We start from the raw sequence: 19,673 nt of genomic DNA, 5'->3' as shown, positions 1-19,673 counted from the left end.
TGACATGCAAAAGAATCTCGAAGAGCTTCTCGACAAGACTCTCGGCGTAGAGAGATATCCCACCTGGAAGTGCCCATTTATCCCCCACCCCAAGTTTGCGGCATGCTCTCGTTCGTCCCGTGTGCCCATCGCCGTCGTATAGTTCTTCCAACCTTGCAACTGTGTACCGGGGACCACGCGCAGTGAGGGTCGGATGGTAAAAGGGGCTGCCGGGCCCTCTGCGGTAGTTGTGAGACCCGATGGAGGACGGTTATTGGGTGTGTGTGTGTATGTGTGTGTGTGTGTGTGTGTGCTCGACGAATGCGACGAAGGACCAGGGAGTGTTGTTGGACACGGTGAAGAGGGGAAAACGAGGAGGGTTTGTGATGATCCTCGATGATCCTCCTGGGCGATCCGTGTCGCTTCCCTAGCTAGGTAAGGTAACCTTGATGTACTTACTGTTTACCTTGTTGCAGCACGCAGCTGTTTTTTTTTCGGCGTGATCGAGCATTCCCGATCCCCCATTCCCCATAATCCCCATATCCCCCGTTCTTTTCGACAGCTATAGGTAGACATGGAGCTTGACTGACGGCAGGGTAGGAGTCTGCGTGAGAAGCTCACTCAGCCTTGTATCGACCCCAACGGCCTGCATCCCTTACCCTCGGCCATAGATGGAGCCGACGCGGACAGAGACTCCGTCTCATTCCCTTTTCTCTCTTTGAAACATTTGATATGTAGACCGAGGGGGTGTACCACTAGGGTACGAATAAAAACTCCTCCGTATCCTCCTCTGACGTGCCCTCCTCTTCACTGTCCTCCTCTTCTGCTTCCCTCCCCCACTTCTCCCACAGCGATGTTTTGTGCTGACAATCACATACAGGTCTTCTCTGGAGTCGCGGGTCAACATCCGCTGCCCATATGTCCAAGTTCCGGGTTTGGTTGGCCAAGATCAAAGACCATACAAGCCGATTGATGTGGAAAGTCTGATGCCATGAGCCATCCACTTTCCTGCCGTCCCCGCGGCATACTGTCACCCCATTGACCAGTCTAGTTTGAAGTCGTTGAAAGTGAAGCGTATACGGATCCTCGGCATGCGGTGCTACATGAAACGTCGCGATGCCCATTATACCGGGTTTGCCAGGACGAATGACGAGCATCAGCGAATTCTGGCCCAGGTCCCAGCTAATGAAGGAGCAGACGAGATCGCCTGGGAGGATATTTGGGCCCCCATATAGATACCACACAGGATTCCGCTTCCGCCTCCCCAAGCTCAACTTGACCTCTAGTCTAGTAGCTGGAAGGACCGAGATTCCCGTGTCATCAACCTGGTGAAGCTCGTAGACCGTCTCAACCCGCCCATAGATCTCGGTCCAATAACGGAACCTATCCGCTTTCGATCCTGCCAAACCCACAACCAAGTCCCTCTGGGAGAGCGACAGAGACCCCAGAAGCGACTTACTGCTACGTTCGATAACTCTAAGATCCATCCAGCTGAGGAAGGCTGTATCCGGGTACAGGGAAGCAATCCGAAAGAACAGACTTCCCACCGATTCGCTGTAGTCGATATCTAGACAGTGGCCATTTGTCGCAAGTGCACGAACTCCATAGGCCTTGTCCCGGGGGTCAATACACCGTGCAGACTTGAAGGTTTCCATGAGTTCAAGCAAGTGTCGATCTTTGCATCCGCGGTTTCGTAGATTCATGACTTGCAGACAGTGAGGCGCTCTTTCGGCAACGTCCCCCTCAATTGAACGGCTGAAATCATCCCAGTGGCTCAATTTGGTGCCGCACATGATGAGCACGCTTGTCGCAAGTGCAATCTCTTGGAGCACCCATATTCTCGTCCAATAGGGACGCATCGCGAGTTGTTCGAAACATGCCGACAATATTGGACGGCTGTAGACCGTCTCCTTTTTGGGATTGCTGCTATTGATATAATCGAACGCGTAGTCACTGTCGGCATCACCCTCACCGAGCCACGCATAGACACGGGCTGCAGAGGTGAAGATACTGCCCATCAATGAAACCTGCCGATTTCGCTCTTCCGCATCTCTCTGATTGATGGAGAGAACATCGAGCCACACCGTCACTGCCTGGTAATACCTGCTCATGTGCCAGATGAATGAATATATGTTGGGCCGTACGAACACACGCGAGCCATTCAGTTCAACTGCTTTGAGATTTTCTGGGGTGACCGGCGCGCCCCAGTAGTACGATAACGCGTGATAATGCGGCTTTTCATCCAAGCTGACGTGTCGAATGCGGCACATGGGCGGATCTCCAGCTTCAACATCAATGACTCGAATCTCTCTGTCTCCGAGCCCCGTGTATCCATCGTACTCTGGCCACTGGTCTAGATTGATCTGAAACGCTTGGGACTCCGCGGCTGGAAGTTGTACTTCAGCCATAACAATGAGGGTGCCAAGAGCTTGCAAACAAGGGGGAGTTTAGTCGTAGTCGTGAATCAGTTGGCTCAGGGCTCCAGAATCGAAGTTCGTTGCCACGGCTGCGGGTAAGGAGGATGTTTGTGGTGCCTCCCGTGTCTACTCGTAAAATACTCGACTTTGACTGGAGGTTTTGGTAAGCAGCATTGTCCATGCCATGACCAAGACTGTGCTGAAGGAGAGTGTATGTGATCAGGCTGAACTGCAGGCAGCTTCCGGATGGTCTGCAAACATGTCGACATGTGATTTCCGCTCATGGGGGACTTTGGAAAATAGTTGTTCCGGGGACCGGTTTTCTCAGAGCTGGAAGCCAGGTACCTAGGTACCTATACCTAACCTTGGGTGCCTTGCCTTCTTTCACTCACCGATCAGTGAATGCCATGGGCGGCCAGCAACGACCTGAAACCCTTCCAAACAGAGCAATGGCCGTAGGTCGATAATACGTGCTTTCGCGGACACCAACAGATATCACCAAAATGTTGAAGCATTGCCAGACCAGGAGCTCCAATGGAACAAGATCTCAATCTCAAGAGTAGTCCTCGTCGTCAGTGGTCACATCCCTTATCACCAGATCCCCGTCTTACCTACAGGTACCTTTGACTCATGTTTGACTCATGTTTGACATCGACAGGGTTCTCACCACATTGCAAGGTCCCCGGGGCAGACCGCCGCCTGGTACTTTGTCCAGGAGACACAACACATCCGAAGTGATTCCAGGTGCTTCCCAGGAGCAGATAGCCAGGGGTTGTCGAAGCTTGGGAATCGCCTGGCAAATCTCGCCTCGCCTGCATGTGAGGCCGGGGGGGTTCCAAAGGTTCAAAACCCAGCGGGTGAAATCGCAAGAGAGGCTTGATGATCTCGATCTCAACCACCATCCCATTTAGCCACAAGACACATTTACTTTTTCCCAGTCGGATCAGGAATCAGGAATCAGGAATCATCATAAAATGCCGGATAAGTACTCCGTACATCCGGAGTCCGTACTCGTACATCCACAGAAGTAGTGCCTTTCCCTTTCCAATATTTTTTACAGCTCGGTCGGCTGCCCCCGGAAAAAATACGAAGCACGACAAGCCACCAGCCAGACAAGGTTGACAGAACAAGGAGTGAAAGGAGAAAAATGTAAAAGGATCAAAGCTTGACCATCTTAGCGCAATAATTCGTCGCTTGCAAGTTGCCCCGTGCCTGCAAGGGACTAATAAGTTGCAGGCTATTGATTTGCCGATTCTCCTTATATGTGAAAGATCGAAAATGTGAAAAAGCAAAAAAGGAAACTTAAAGTTCAATATCACGGAAACAGTTTCCGGATCAATACGAGCGACACTGGTTTACTCGTACGAGTACAACGAGTACTACAATACCTACCGCCTGGCCAGGGCATCCGAGCAAGGGGGGGAGAAGAAGGTTTTGCTCTCATCGTGGGAAACCAGGTGGCATGTACATACAGGATTACTGTATGATTTGAAACAGCCCTATAACTCGGCAAGTACCTTCTACCTACCTGGAGTCAGAACACGAGTACTGAGTTCGGAGTAAAAAAGTTGTGAAGTTGTAGAACAAGGGAAGAGATGCATCGTAACGGAAAACCGATTTGTTCGAATCACCGGCCAGGGAGGTTATCAATAATGCAGATACCAGTACAGAGTGAGCCCCCCCTTACCTTGCTTTAGGTACCAGTACCCCTTCTTGTGATGAGTATAGTATATGTACCAGAGCTCGAGACGAAGAAACACAAGAGAACGGAAAGACAGACCAGACCAGACCGGCCTTGGAACACGCAGATCGGACGACCATATGCCGTTGCCAGAATTCCTCGCGAGTCCTTCCTGGTCCCTGGTAGGCCTACATGATGAAAATTGGCCAATACTCGTCCGTACCCCACCAACTAGACTTCGGTGCGAGGACCGAGGTGGACGGACAATCTTATGTACGTTGACTTCTCGTCCTGGTCTGCCCGTGAGCGTGAGCATGGGCACGAGCACGAGCACGAGCACGAGCAACCGAATCCAATGTAGAACTCTCAAATCTGTGCCAATACTCGTATCCTGGATGGGACCAGGGTAATTACCCAAACAGTCAAAGCTCCAGAGCTTGGAACGAGAGACGACAATAACACTCGTCGCACGAACCTTTAACTGTACCCTGGAAGGCTGAGACTCGCGTCAATTATTACTATAACCATTACGTGCATGTACGTCAACATTTGACAAAACATGACCATTTTATTTCACCCCCATTTCAACCAATATCGTGGCCATAGCGCCGAGTGGCGCAACGGCCAGAAGTCTAAAAAGCGTTCCTACTTGTTGTACCGGGTACGAGTAGTCAGTAGATCCGGCCACTCGTAGATGGGGAATTGACAAGTTATTGGATAAATAATATGAACAATCACCGTCACAATAACGCCCGTGCTGTAAGTTTGCAACGGCACAAAATGTGGTGGTGGACCCGATGGTTCCTGTAGTACTAGGAAGAAGGACAGACCAGACTACCAGACTGTCAGACTGTTGTGCTTATTGTAGGCACCTCTAGTAGTAGGTACCCAGTGTGCACCGTGACGAACATTACATTTCAGCCGTTTAGAACCGTGGGAACCATCAACGAAACAACTCTGTCCGACAGGTATCTTCGAGTTACGAGTCTCTCGGAGGAGTAGCTTTCAAAGGTCGAAACGTAGTGGTCGTTCCAAGTTAAGCTCGAGTAAAACACCTCCCACCCCCCCCTTTTGTCCAAAGACAAGTTGAATTAGCAATCTTAGACCATGACCGTTCGAACGAAAGAGGGGTGGTAAGACGTTGCTGACAGGTACGTAAAGCTGAAGTCTTGGAGTTTCAAGAAGGGTCGCATGCGGGCTCCGCAAACGGGCGGTGGCGGTGGTGGTGGTGGTGGTATACGGGGTTTGTGCAATCAACGCAATAGTATCGTGCTCGGAGCGTGCACGGCCCCGCGAACAGGATGTCCTGAATCTGGGTCGACGGTTGCGTCCGTGCATAAGGTGCGTGGATAACTGAAGGCCGGGGACATTCTATCTCCGGTGGGTGTCAGAGCAAGTATCGTTTTCATGTCGCCTTACCACCCTAGTTGGGACTGACAGTCTGGCAGCACAGACACCCGTCAATATATGTAGGCCGTGGCCTGGATTCTTGGGAGTCTGAGGACTGTAGTCCATGCATGGTATGTACCTTTGGTGGGTTCAGCTCCGCTTCCATGGCTGACCACGTCTAGATCCTTGTCACTGCGAGTAGGTAGGGAGGGGGATGGCAGAGCGCGGACATTCCAAGTACGCAGCGTGGAAAAAAGAGATGATCTACCACTACCAGCCATGTAAATTGAGATCTGGTCGGGCCCTATGTCCGTGATGATCGTACTGGGGCGTGCTGGATTTGACATGGGCAATCCACGGTACTCGTAACTCGTACGAGTGAGTCCTGTGCGCACGGAACACCCAAAGAGGTACTCGTGGATGGTCGGTGGCGCCGGTGATGACGATGAGACTTTTCTCCTGCATCTCACTAATTATCGGTACACGGACCCCTCTCCGATCTGTCGGTAAAGACAAAAGGGAAAAGGCTTCCACTAGCAGTGATTGGTAGTGGGCAGTAGAGCACAGACTGCCCCAGGCCGTTGTCAATCGGGAGGCAGATTGACGAGAAACTATATCTTGGGTTTTTGAAAGTGGGCCCTGCATTTCCGTATCTGACAGCGACGTGATGAATCACCACATTTACTGTCTCGCCCGGTTCTGGCGCTGGGTGTTGGGGGCAAGGGCGTGTCAGTTGTCCACCGTACGGGAACTCTGAGGGCTGCTTCCACCGGCCTATGGTTGACACCATGCTCGTCTCGCCCATAGTGGGTGCGAGGGATTCGTCGAGGATTCGGGCATGGTTAAATCCACACTCATAACTCGCGCATTCGTAATCGATCTTGATCGCTAGTAAGAACCACCGTGCATGCCGCGAAGCAAAACTTTGCAAGGAAATATACCGGGCTAGCACTGCTGGGGTGTTCTCAAGCGAGGCACCCAGTGCCCTGTTTTAGGCGAATCGCTAATACAATAGTAATGTTTCTCTCCACCAAGGGGCGGCTGAGCTTGTTTCGTAAGGTTCAGGAGTCCAAGAAAAAGTCAATGTTTCACATCTCACATGCAAGCCCCAATCAAAATACTCTGACTGGGACATTTGCAGCTCTGATCTCCCTTCGTGCAGACTCAGGCTCGAGGCTCCTACAATATGGCCTATGGGGGACTTTGCTTCGCGTCGGATCATGTCATCTTGCGTGCTTCTCGGTAAAGCCAGAGCCTCGGGGATCACCGGACTCGTCTATTATCTGAGCGAGGAATGGCGTGGGTGGAGAAGCAATGACTTTCGGCAAGATCACTCTTCGACCACGTCGCCGAGATTGATGAAGTCGGTCCATCTATCTGAGTGTGGAACGTCCTGTCAGCGACGACAACCTGAGTACGTGTGCAGGTGAAGGTGTTAAAATGGCCTTGACGCTGCCAACGAGACCTTGGTCGCAATTCCGATATGATTCTCGCGATCGGGACGGTGAATGTAATTCACAGATGGGACATCCGCCCCCCCACCTGTGTGGAACGGCGGTCTGCTGAGGAAGCCTGTGCTGAGCCTATGGGGAAGACCGGGACCTGGCACGGAAAACAAAAGGTACTGTAGAAGCCGAGTTCAGCTGGCCTGCTTCACACGACCCCAAAGGGTGGAGCACCAGTCGAAGTTAGACAGAATGCCTGGGTGATACCGGGTCTGGGCCTGGTGGTGAGGTGTTGGACCTCGAGTTGACCGTCACGAAAAGGCAGGTAAAGAAGACTGGAGGAGCTAGAAGAGAGAGGCGCAGGATTTGACGCTCTGATTCCATATGGTGTGCAGGTCGAGGCAACCTCGAGATTGGGCGAATGCCATGTGAAATGTCTGTTGCTGCCTGACTGTTGTGAGATATCCAGAAGACAATGCTGTCCCTCTCCTGCTTGGTGCTGTGTAGTATCGGCCGAACAAGCAGGTCGAGACGTTAGCATGTATCAACTCGTCTGCGTATCCCCCGCCCTGTCACGACCGTGACGAGGCACCAGGACGGCCCTTCTCCATGGAATCCACGTCTCGCGCTACACAATTTCAGTGTTAGAAGCCTGTCGTCTCAGGGTGTTTGCCGGGATATAAGCGAGCTGCAGCTGATGATCTTTGGCTCGGAAGGGCGTTGACCTCCACAAAGGGGTGGAGTAAAGGGCCCTCGGAGGAAGTTTCCTCGATCCAGGGATCATTCAGCGTGTCTGCCGGGACTAAGGTCGTGCGTGATATTTTCGAGCTTGCCAGACGAGCCTGCCGATAGCTCTTACATGGTGCAACTCGCACGCTCTACGCCTTGACCTAACAGTTCCTGTCATTGGAACCGGGGCCGTCTGCGAGGCACGAGAACTGATCTCGGTTCTGCCAAAGGATACATAAACGGAAAGATGGTTATTTCATGACACGATGTGGCTTTGATCTGTACGACCATCTCATTTTCTCCCGGGATAGATGAGGCCTTTTGACTGGATACCGGTGCCGGGTCCCCTTGTCATGTACTCCGCCTATTCCGAGATTTGCAACGGCGTGAGATGCGAGTTTGGCGATCTGGTTCCTCGAGTCACCCCCCGTCATCATCCTTGTTCTATGGTGTGACTGGCGTGCTGACCGCTGCACTCATTTGGTTGCGTCCCCGCCCTTGGGTCTTGCGAAGCACCCTGGAGGGTTGGCTGTCTGCGGGACGTGGCCAGCGAGGAGATGGCGAGCAGCATGATATCGAAGGGTCCCGCGTTTCCAGCGGCAAGAATTACCCCTGCGTTGAGCTTTGGGAAGCGTCATCCACATCACTCCTCTGCCTGGCCGGGAGGCTCTGGACGGTTCTGCCATTGACTGACACACTCCTGTCGGTCCAGAGCGGTAGAACTGCGTGACATCCATATATCGTCCATGTCACACGATCGTATAGTGGTCGTGATTACTACCGTAGATTGATGGCCAGCCAGTGATCTGAGAACCGATCAACCATTCCGAAAGTTCATGGCGTTTCGATTTCGACTGAGCATTCCAGTATGCAATTTTAATCAATGTCCTGTCCTCCAACAACTCTGCCAGTCAGGTCAAGTCCTGGGCCGTATCCACTTTCAATCCTCTTTCAATCCTCTCCTCGTATAGCTATTGTACAATTCAATTCACCTCCTGTACTCGACCCGGTAGCATCCTGGGTATCATCAATATTAATAATGTACAAAATTCCATTAGTCCCAAGCCATCAATACCATTAAAACATCAGGGCCAACCCATTTGCAGGGAAAGATGGCCGCTCAATAACACAGAATCCACAATCTTGCAGTGCGCCAATCCAAATATCGCTCACGTTGCCGCTGATAATGTCTGGACGTGAGTCTAGTCCAGTAGACGTGATACGTCCATGCGAGCATCCTTGGTCGCCAAAGTTCTAGAACCAACCGTAAAATCTTTCAAGTCGCTCGAACCTCCCCTGTGGCCAGATAGTGGGGGTTCCGGAGCCGGGAGGAGCTGTGCACTTGGCGAGCCGCTGAATCTGTTCAGATGTGGCTGAAACGCAGATACATGTCCCTGGTCTTGTTTGTATTCTGCCAGGCAAGGCCTGATATCTTGAAGGCTCCCCCTGCTGAACGGTCGCTGCGTGTCAGACCACAATTGTACCTGCAACGTGTTTGATGACGGTATTCCCGGTCGGGGAGACGGTACAGTCTTGGGGGAAATCGAACAGTTAGACTGATTGTCCGAAACTAGAGACGGTGCTTGTTGGTTTGAAGAAGCATGTGAAGCCACCGTTGGTGCCGGAGATAGTATGGGACGTTCGAGATGGGTGAGGGGCGGCAGGTGCCAGTCATTTCGATGGACTGACGTAGGTGTTGGGTAGGACGGTAGTCTAGGTAGGGAGGGTGCGAAAGCTCCTTCTTGTCGAAGTTGGCTGGATGACTGAGGTAGAAGAAGGCTCTCCGGTGGTAATTCTGCAGAACGGGAGCTTGATGGGTGCTGAAGATGACCGATGGGTAGCTGAGACGAATGGAACTGACGGTCCTGCCTTAGTGATCCATAGTTTCGTTCCAACTCATAGCCGTTGAGCGGCTCTTCGCAAGAGGTTGGTGGCTCGAGCGATTGCCGGTCTCGGTACTCGTCCGTCGAAGTCATGCCGCGGTGCTGTAGGTAGATCTGCCCCAGAGAACCTGAAGCTGGGATAGGATGAGTGCGATAGCCGACAGAGGTGCTACCACCGCCTGGATGGACCGAATGTCTTTTGCGTCGGTTCATACTGCCATTCCACCAGTTCTTGACTGCATTATCACTTCGATTCCCAAGCCGCCGCGCGATTTCAGCCCATCGTTTGCCCATCTCTCCGACAAGCTCCTCGATGAGTTCCCCCTCTTGTGCAGAAATGGGTTCGTGGTTCAGACTGGGCTTCAGGTTCTGGTGATATCGCTCTCTGCACTGTTTCGGTGACCGATGCTGCATGTGCTGCGAGATTCGCACCCAATTGTTTGGGCCTTGAGTCTTCACCAGTCGAAGTAGAGTGGCATCTTCCTCGGGTAGCCAAGGGCCCCGTCGACTTGATCGAGACATTGATAGATAGTGGACAAGTTCAGACTGTGTCGAGATGGCCTTGGGTGGAACAATTGTCAAGCGTGTGGACGCTTTCTCTACGAAGAGAGAGAATGGGTTTTCGAACAGTATCCGGTATATTGGACATTCAGAGCATCATCGGCGATGCAATTATTCTTGACTGGCTTGGGATATCTTGCTAGCCAATTCGGCAAAGAATATAGGCATTTGACACAGGAGCCGACGCTATTAACGACGCAAGTTAGAAGGTCGGGAAAAGTCCCTCTGAAGAAGCTTTCAGATTGCCCACGGCAGACTCAGGTGGGTTGATGTGCGAAGATCGAACGAGGCTAGCCAACGGGTAGAGATGACAGAAGGGGTCCTACAGTAGACTAAATTCTGGTAGTCCAGTTTCGGGACGGCCTGCGAAAGGCTGCAGCGTCCTAGCTGAACTGAAAGGGTAGGAGCAATAATGACACGGGCCGGCGCCTATGAAGGAAAAGGGTGGTGAGATCGTTATGGATATGCACGTAGTGTACGTACAAGTGGGTGCGGCATTGAAGTCAAGACGCCCAAGGAGGGAGGCGCTGGAAGCACGAGCTAGCATCGGGCCATGAAAAGCCTCTTGAAGACCACGGACGTCCACTTTGGGAAAATTTGGCTTGATCGCCAGGTTGTATGCTGAGCAAGGGATCTCTCTTCCCGCCCATGTCACCCTGCCAGAGTTAGCGCTTCGTCATCAAAGACGACAGGAGTGAAGGGTTCTGGGAACCAACCTCTTGGGGTTGACTTCATGAGTCCATGCCACCGAGCCCACGAAGGTCTAAGACGCCTTGGCGGAAAGAAGACAACAGTCGCGAACAATACCACCAGGCGTGCAAGTCATAGGTCTCCCAGAGAGGTGATCCGCTTTCTAGCAATTTGGCCGTGACCTCTGTAGTTCTCACCCTGAGCACTTCCCGACACTGGGATGGCTTTCTGCGTACGGCTCCAAAGGGCAGCGAAACAATCATCCTCGCGAGTTTCGGCTCCATCGGGTGACTCCACCGGATCGATCTATGGTCATGGGTGTCCTAGTTCAGATGACCGTAACGTAGAACTCAGTTCGGTCAGGACGGCGCCAAAGGGAAAGTTTCCTGACAAATTTTACAGCTCTTGTACCGTGTAAGGAATGGTGGTCCAAGGTTCCCGCGCAACTGGCTACGCTTGTTACAGAGTATTGATGTGAGCTTTAGGCCTGGTGAGCCTGGCCACCCCTTTCCAAGTGAGCCGCTTTAGGTGCGACGGCACTCGCATGCTGGCGACGTTGCTAAATGACATGACCATGTTCCTGAAGTGACTTGTCTATGTTGACATGATCACATATCGTTTGATGTTTCTTGCCTCAGACACAAAGCTGTCCCTGAAAGAGAGATGGTGATCCATATTTGTTAGAGGAAAAAGGGTTGTGATTCCATGCAGAAGGGCCAGCAGATGCTAGCGCGACTGTAATCGAATGCTTGCGACAACTTTAGTTCTGGTGCCTCTTGGTATCCTTCATAGGAGGGACCTCGGCCGGCGGTGTGGACTGGGATCCTCTTTTTTCACGTCAAAGGGTGGGTAAACCAGATTGCGCATACTGCGGGCTGCAGCCGGAGCGTTTCGACCGTTGAAAAGTCTTTTGCGCACAATCGAGAGGGGCTGACTATGTCGCTAGCAGCTGATCATTGGTGGGGACTTCAACCACGAAAGATTGCGATCGAAGCCGGATCTTCGCCAGCGTGACCGCCCAACACATAGAAGGGTAGGCTGAGACGGCTAGTGCAACAGCGGGTGGACGCTTTTGGTGCGAGACAGAACGCCACAAGCACGTCCCATGCCCCAAACAAGCTGAATCGTGAGCAGGACGGGATATGCCCTGGCCATCACTCGCTGCATACCCACAATCTCACGGGTCCAGTTCACTCAAGATGCTGGCCTCTGAGGTGCGGTAGATCATCGTCCAGCCAATGCATTGAGAGGTTGTTCTGGCATTCGACCAGCCAGGGCCGGTTCGGCGGAGGATGGTCTCCTGGTTCAGAGGAACGATACGAGCTGTACCCATATGGTACACCAGCACCAGCACCATTGATGCTAATGAAGAGCGTCCGAGCATTCCAAGCGAATAATGGAGTGGTGGCGCACTGGCCCCCGCTCCTCTCCTGTACGCTGTGGTCCGAATGCTGCTGACGAAAAGCCCTTTTCCTTGATGGGAGCTCCTTATGCTTGTTCCAAGCTAGACCGCCGATCCACCTTGGAAAAAGGGGTTGAGTTTTACGGAGTATGGATACGGAGGTACCTACTGTGGAGGAGTGATGAAACTGCGCCGAAGCGGGTTCTTCGAGATATCGCGGCAAGAAGAGCCTAATTGCGTAGAACGATCGTCGATGGCCAAAGCGACTGTAGCTTGTAGAGATCGAGGTCGAACTAGACCCCGTCTTTGAATTGGAATTTTCGTCATGTGGGCTTCCACTTTCAAGCAGAAGCGAGTTTCTCGTTAGCGGTAAGCATCGACAGGGGCTCATGCTAAGGGTCTTCCGAGTGCGCATTAGCTGGCAAGTCTTGGGTGCAGTGCAGCAAGAATAGTTCGCGTCACGACTAATCTACCTTTTCAAAGAGCATGTGCGTAGGGATGCTTGGCTGGTGCTGAAGCTGGTAGTCGCAGGGACGAATTGAGTGTAGCAGCCTGACTCTCGTATTCCGTGAAACACGGGCCTGACCAGCTCGCCGGGACTGCCTAGCTGGCAGCTTGCAGCTGTGGTTGGGCAACGCATCGTTGACGTGACGCGAGTGCGAGCCGCCCCAAGCGAATAAGCAGGGGAGAGGCAGGAATAGGAAAATAGCCACCTCCAGTGGGGAGGCCCAACCGTCCTAACTGCTCGACTAGGATCCGTAGGGAGGAAAGTATCCGATGTGATGGGCTTACTGCTTCTTCTTTTGCCACAGGCCCAGAGTCACTTGATCGTGTGGCATCGCTGAGCCAACCGCGGGTTATTCCAGGTCATACAATTCTTCGCGACACTAACCCAGAAAGCCGACGACAAGCAAGACGAAGGACAACAGCAAGGTAAGGTCTCGCTTCTGGTGCATGCCTAGTGGTATCTCGGGATCGGACTCGGACTCGGGCTAATACCTTGCTGCTGTATCGACCGTTCCAGGGGGGCATTCGTTCATCCGTGACTCGTACTGTGAGGGATCCCTGCTCCCAGCCCTGCACCAGACACGAATAAACCCTGTGTCGGGTCTCGTTCCCGGACTCGGCGACCGGTGGCCTTGCCTTGCGCAGGAAGCAGCAACTTCAACCACAGCAGCCTTGCCCGAAGTCCACGTCCTGTTTCCGTGAGCAGTGCCAACCATTACAGCCCTCGCCGACCCGTGAATCTAATCTCAATTGCCACGCGGTGTAAATAAACAGACTCATAAGAATCCGACACAACGCGGAGCCAGCAGCCTGTGCCAGATCTGCAACGGTGGAAGATCATAGGTATACTAGAGCCGGGAGGAGGTAAGAAACAAGACACGACCCAAGCAAGGTTTCTGTCAATCTGCCAATCGTGCAAGTAGCTTGATTTTATGTATGTATACTGTAGTCAATATATATCATGACCCTGCCTACCGCGGCTCCAAAGCCGAAGTTTGTTGAGAAAAAGTGACAGCTGACAGCTTGACTTCGGCCTAGCCAAATGGATTAGAACCCTGTTCCACAAGTACTGCCGATGAACACCGGCCTCCGCATTGAGCCCTGAGACCTGGGTGGAGGTGGTGCAATACCTTGCATGATCCTCCCTCATACCTTCTCCGTCTTGAAAACAACACTCCTGATGCCCACTGAGACCAGGTGCTCCGCTATCCCAGGCTGTTGAGGGCGAGGACCTGGCTTTGGCCAAGGATAACTTTTGAGAAACATGCTCTGCATGGTCTCCTAATCAACCCTTTGCAAGCTGACACAATTGACAAAGGGCGCATCTTCCCGACTAACCACTTCAGCGTGTTTTGAAACTTATGAAATATAGAAGTCCTGCGGGTAGTAGTGCTGGCGCATAACGGCAGAGCGGCAACTCTAGTAAGTCTCTGCCTGCGAGTATCCGGAAAATTCAGCCTTCTTGCTTGCCGAATGTCTTTGACAGTCATACATGGCTTACAAGGGACGCAACTGCAACCATTCGGCCGGAATGCTGGGCATTTGACCATTTATCAGGGGCAGTCTTGAGGCATCAGCGATGGGCGTGAAGGATTTTGCCGGTCCCAGAGGCATCGCTCTGTCCGGGAGGCGCGAAGCTGCCAGCACTGATGAAAACGCGCCCGTTACCCGGGATTCTCGAGACAAGATCGGCGGAGCGGCTTGCGTTTTGGTGCATGTCAACTAGAGTGACGATGATCATGTACGTCAAGTACTGCCGCCCAGCTAGTGTTGCAAGCCCGCCTGCTCGTCGCTTTTGGAATGAAACAGCGCTGAACGCGGTTAGGCAACATGACCCAGACGATCCTGTTGTTGTTTTGAAGTTTTTTCTCCCCTTTGCACCAAAAGAGCAAATTAAGAGGAGCGCTCGCCGTATGCATGGGGGGAAGACCACTAGGCTACGGTAACGAAGCCTCTCTTAGTACCTCGGGTTCCTGTCACTTGCGTGTCCAGCCATGTTGACTCGTCAACATAGTCACTCTCTCCCAGCTCCCGGACCCGGCGACCCATCACTCGCAGCCCAGCAAGATTGAACCCAAGATCATGCTTCTGCTTCTGAAGCGTTTTCCGAAGTCTCTCTCGCGTCTCGTCAAGGGCCACTCGGAGGGCTTGGCTACTGACAATCTGCTTTTGATGAGTCTTGAGCATGAAGAACAGGATTCTACATGTCAGAGGAATGTTACGACCTTCCTTGGCCCACAAACCTAGGAACGTGAACAGAGCAGGAAGCTGTGAAAGTGACAAAACCAAAAGCGCATCCTGCAATGAGGCAGAAGGTACTTTCTGAAATGTGTTCAGGACGTAGGCAGATGCCGAGATATTGTTGTTGGCCAGGAAAACAGTATCTCGTGGTGGCGGCGCTGTCTTGGGATTGCTTCGTTTCGATAGCTCATACTGCTGCATGAGCTTAAGATCTTCGAAGCCTACCTCGAGTGCTTCTGCGATCTTCTCTCCGGCCATTAACGTCTGAGCAGTTTGCTTGCCAGCTGAAGTTGCTTCAACCCCTTCCATCTCGGCATCCGCTTGCTGTTCGTCCTTCTCGAGGGAGGTTAGGAGTGTTTTTTCGTACAACTCTTCAAGCTCCCTTTCCCTTTCTTCTTCTAAAAAGATTTGTTCGTCTGTCTGCTGCCAGATTCTGATGCTCTTGTCATGGCTGGCGCTGACCAGGAATTCTCCTGAATGCGCCATCGCCATTGCCCAAATCTCGCCTTGATGTCCGTCCAGCTTCTGGATTTGCTCGAATTTGTCTGCATCATAGTATTTGATAGTCTTGTCCTTCGATGCGGAGAAGAAGTGGTGTCCATTACCTTCGTTGTTGTTGGGAACAAAGAGGACCGACAAGATGCTGTCCTGATGTGCGAAGAAGGCTTTGTGGCAATCACCAAAATCCAGTCCCCATACTCGAACATTTTTGTCTGCACTGGATGTGACAATGAGCTTACTGTCATAGCTAATATCCATGCTCAATACAGGTAGCTTATGCCCGTATAAGGTCAAGAAGAGCTTGAGGCTGTCTACGAAGAACACTTTGACAGTGTTGTCCAGAGTACTGACAGCCAATAGTCGCTCGTCTGGCGAAAAGCAAACACTGAGAATGTCGTCTGCCACTTTCAGTGTTCGAGAATGCACCAGGGTCAACCTAGCATTCTTGCGGTTCGTTCCTAAAACCTCTTCTTGGACAACTTTGAACTGCCAGAACTTGGCACTCTTGTCAGCGGATCCTGTGACAAGCGACTTGCCATCGGGGCTAACTTGTAAGGACCAGATGTCGCGCTCATGGGCACTGATAGTGTCGAGTAAATTCGAGGCAGCGATGTCGAAGATCTCCAGCGTGCCCTCCCGGGTCCCGACTACGACAATTTTGTCCCCGGGTAGGAATGCCATACATAAAGCATAGCCACATTCGAGAGTGCGGAGACAACTCTGAGTCCTGGTATTCCATATTTTCAAGCTCCCATGCGAAGCCGTTGCAAGCATTCGATCATCAGAACTCAAGGCGACGCAGCGGACATCCGACCGATGGCCAGGCATGTCAACTGACAGTGTTCGGCTGTAATCCGGCGTCTCCTGCGACTTCTTGTTGTCAGATCCGACAATGTCAAAGAGCTCGAGCTGATTATTCGAAGTCGAAACCAAAACCCTGATGGCCCTTCCGTGTTGAGTACTCCAGTCCATGGATCGGACTTTTCCACCTGTCCGTACGAGAACATACGGAACAAATATGTCTGAAATGGAAACCGTCGTCATATCTGTAACGTCTTCCTTGCCATCTGCAACATCGACTCCAGACTCGGCCTCTGCAGTTGTTTCCGTCTTTTCCTTTCTCCTCTTGCGTTTTCTTGTTAGGGTTTTGCGTATCTCATTCTCTGAGCGAATGCGGAGCAATTCGATGGCCTTTTCAGCGCCATGAATAGCGATGAGGTCTTTCTGAGGATGGAACTTGACGGCCAGTGGACGATCGCGACCCTGTCTGTAGATTGCACCTCGTTCGTGCAGGATCTGTTGGTGCGCTTGACGTTGAGTACCCACGTCATGCGTCAATGCAGACTCATCGATGGACCACACTTTGAGCTCTCCATCATTGCCAGCCGTTATGCAACCCTCCCTATCTTTCATGAGGCCCATGGCCCAGCATTCCCCGTTTGTTTGAGTGACGTGCGTTTCAATGCAATGCTGAGTTGAGAGATCCCAAATCTTAATCAGCGCATCTTTGCTGGTGGTCAAGAGGAAGCCGTCCGACTCGTTGGAATCTTCTAGACCTTCTCCAGGTATAGCGCGCGACAAGAAAGCAATCGAAGTGATCTGGTCCTTGTGGCCTCGTAACCGGTACAGCCCAACTTCAGCAACTAAATCCCAGAGGATGATGTCGGTGTCCCTTGAGCCGCTGGCCAGCCGGACTCCCGATTTATCAAATTTCAGCTGTGTAACTGCGGTCTTGTGCCCGTTGAATGTAATGATCGCTGTCGCAGTCCGAGAATCCCAGATGCGAATCTTGCCGTCATCGTAGCCAACTGCAAACACATCTGGATCAGTGTCACTCCGACAAATGACTGTCACCACCGCGGTGTTGTCTTCAACGGTCCATGTTCCGACTCTTTCTGACTTCTTCACATTCCACACCAGAACATCTTCATTTGCACCAACATAAGCTAGACCTGCACCGCCTCTTGCTGCCGAGTCGTCGCCGCCCGACGGATCCCAGACAACATTGGCGGAGGCTGTACAGATCTGGCCGAAGGTCTTGCTGTGTTCAAACTTTCTGTCAAAGCAAGTCAGCCGGTGTCTACCGTTCTGGACCAAGTACTCACAAATATGATTTGACCATTGCGCAGTAGACCGTGTCGCAAAACCTGAAGCGCTCCGGTAACTTTTTTCTGGACTTTATGCGCATGCAAACCCAACAAAAATGCCAAGTGAATCTCAGCCTCGTCATTGCGTGGGGCAAGGCTGAGTGTTAGTATCACCTTGTCTGACATGCCCGCAGTTTGCTGGATCCTCAACCCAACCACTTCCAGGCTGGCGACATTGACCACATACAGTTGCACGCAGCTTCAGATAAATGTCCTAGCTGCTGTTCAGCCCGAGTCTATAATTCCCTCACGATCCCTGTCGCATCAGCGGCAGCACAACGCACAATGCTCCTTCTCGATTACCAGAATGTCCTGCTTCAATCTATCCTGACGGAACGCTTCTCAGGAGCACCGCCTCAATCCATAGATCAAGTCGTGTCCGACTTCGATGGCGTCACCTTCCATATTTCCACCCCTACGTCGAAGTCTCAAATCTTGATCTCTCTTGCAATCAAGTGTTTCCGAGAACTGGTCCAGTATGGAGCAGAAGCTGTCCTTCAACGAGAATATGGGAGTTACATTACCCAGACCGAAGCGGGATATGACTTCAGCATCTTGATTGATCTGGAAAACTTGCCGCCCACACCTGAAGAGAGAGAAGAGCTCGTCCGTCGCATCAGTCTGCTCAAGCGTAATGTTATGGCGGCGCCATTTGAAAAGGCGTTCGATGAATTTGCCCAGCTCTCAGAGGAAGCCGCCAAGTACACGTCCGAGTCAGCACCACAAGGCGTGAGAGAAGGAGGAGAGGTCTCGGCAATTCATTATCGTGAAGAGGAGGCTATCTATATCAAAGCCAGCCATGACCGGGTGACTGTGATATTTTCAACACTGTTCATCGATGCGGTCGATAGGATCTTTGCAAAGGTTTTCTTGCAAGAATTCGTCGATGCAAGAAGGAGAGCCATTCAGAACGCGCCACAGGTGCTATTCAGAAGCGACCCCCCTTTAGAGCTTCAAGGGCTGAAGGGCGTCGGGAAGACCGGCGAGAAAGGTGAACTAGGATTTATCACATTTGGTGAGATCGGATTCGACCGGCTTCATGTCTTTCAACTAATGTGAAACAGTGTTGTTCCCCCGACATCTCACCCGCCAACGACGAGAAGATGTCATCTCACATATCCAGACATTCCGCGACTACTTCCACTACCACATCAAAGCTTCGAAGGCATATATTCATTCTAGAATGCGACGGAGGACTGCAGACTTTCTTCAAGGTTTATCATGCCCGTACCCTATTCTTCCTGCCTCGGATGCTAATATTTACAGTCCTCAACCGTGCTAGACCCGAGATGGAAGAACGAGAGAGGAAAACTGCTAGCGGCAGGACATTCAGAGTGCAGGGCTGAACGCTGTAGCTCACAGATTATGAGGAACGGTACGAAGACGCCTGAAGGTACTTGTTGGCAAAAGATTTGCTTGACCACGTTCGCCATTGTCGGACTTTATGTACAGGGCAAGTAGGCGACTGCTTTCCTTGCACGAACGGTTTGCATGGACCTCTAGGTCCGTTCCTGAGCATCAGCCAGTACTACCTAGCTTCAGCACTCGGAACAGGCTATAGACCAACATGAACTATACCTAGGCGTCTATATGTGTCTTGCAGAGTAACTGGTTCTTGACGAAAATATCTCCAAAATTGAACGTCTCACAATACTGGTCTTTCTCCATGAAACTTACTGGCGTCGCCGCAACCTGTTTATAGGAGCAGATCAATCTTGTGACTCGGGCTCAAGGCCAATCTCTGAAGGCAAACGTACGGCATGAGAGAGGTGGCAGCTCGCGCTACTCCACTACCCAACAGTCACTGCTCAATCTCATGTTATGACAAACTAGCAGTGTCGCCGTGCTGTACAGAATACCACAGTGCTCGTTCTTGTCCTCATCCTTCTCATCCTCGGGTCAAGTAGCATGCTCGACCTTGCAGCTTTTCGCACCGCACCCCGAAAAGAAGACCACCAAGTGACCTCTACATCGGCCAAGAGCGGAGACAAAGGGCATACCAGGCGGAGGCGGAGGCGGAGCGGGAAAGGAGACGAAGACCTCGACCACCTACCTACTGTTAGGTACCTACAAACGACTGTTCGGGACCCTGAGCGAGCGC

The 19,673-nt window shown here is 52.0% G+C and overlaps 4 protein-coding genes across 4 annotated transcripts; 1 reads left to right on the top strand and 3 right to left on the bottom strand.

The window, feature by feature from the left end:
- Positions 1-734: 734 nt before the first annotated feature.
- PV08_04240 (uncharacterized protein) lies at positions 735-2,387 on the bottom strand (the record flags this gene model as incomplete). The annotated part of the gene is made up of 1 exon (XM_016378588.1): positions 735-2,387. One exon carries the CDS (start codon positions 2,385-2,387, stop codon positions 735-737), a length of 1,653 nt encoding a protein of 550 aa, XP_016237265.1.
- Positions 2,388-8,842: 6,455 nt separating this feature from the next.
- PV08_04239 (uncharacterized protein) lies at positions 8,843-10,045 on the bottom strand (the record flags this gene model as incomplete). Its single annotated transcript, XM_016378587.1, has 1 exon — positions 8,843-10,045. The coding sequence occupies one exon, from the start codon at positions 10,043-10,045 to the stop codon at positions 8,843-8,845; it is 1,203 nt and encodes a 400-aa protein (XP_016237264.1).
- Positions 10,046-14,615: 4,570 nt separating this feature from the next.
- PV08_04238 (uncharacterized protein) lies at positions 14,616-17,547 on the bottom strand (the record flags this gene model as incomplete). The annotated part of the gene is made up of 2 exons (XM_016378586.1): positions 14,616-17,481; positions 17,531-17,547. The coding sequence occupies 2 exons, from the start codon at positions 17,545-17,547 to the stop codon at positions 14,616-14,618; spliced, it is 2,883 nt and encodes a 960-aa protein (XP_016237263.1).
- A 310-nt stretch (positions 17,548-17,857) lies between these two features.
- PV08_04237 (uncharacterized protein) lies at positions 17,858-18,918 on the top strand (the record flags this gene model as incomplete). The annotated part of the gene is made up of 3 exons (XM_016378585.1): positions 17,858-18,587; positions 18,637-18,786; positions 18,839-18,918. 3 exons carry the CDS (start codon positions 17,858-17,860, stop codon positions 18,916-18,918), a joined length of 960 nt encoding a protein of 319 aa, XP_016237262.1.
- Between the last annotated feature and the right edge of the window lie 755 nt (positions 18,919-19,673).

This window comes from Exophiala spinifera (genome assembly GCF_000836115.1).
Source record: "Exophiala spinifera strain CBS 89968 unplaced genomic scaffold supercont1.3, whole genome shotgun sequence".
Classification (NCBI taxonomy): domain Eukaryota; kingdom Fungi; phylum Ascomycota; class Eurotiomycetes; order Chaetothyriales; family Herpotrichiellaceae; genus Exophiala; species Exophiala spinifera.
Note: the sequence above shows the minus strand (reverse complement) of the source record. Positions and strands in the feature narration are given on the sequence as shown.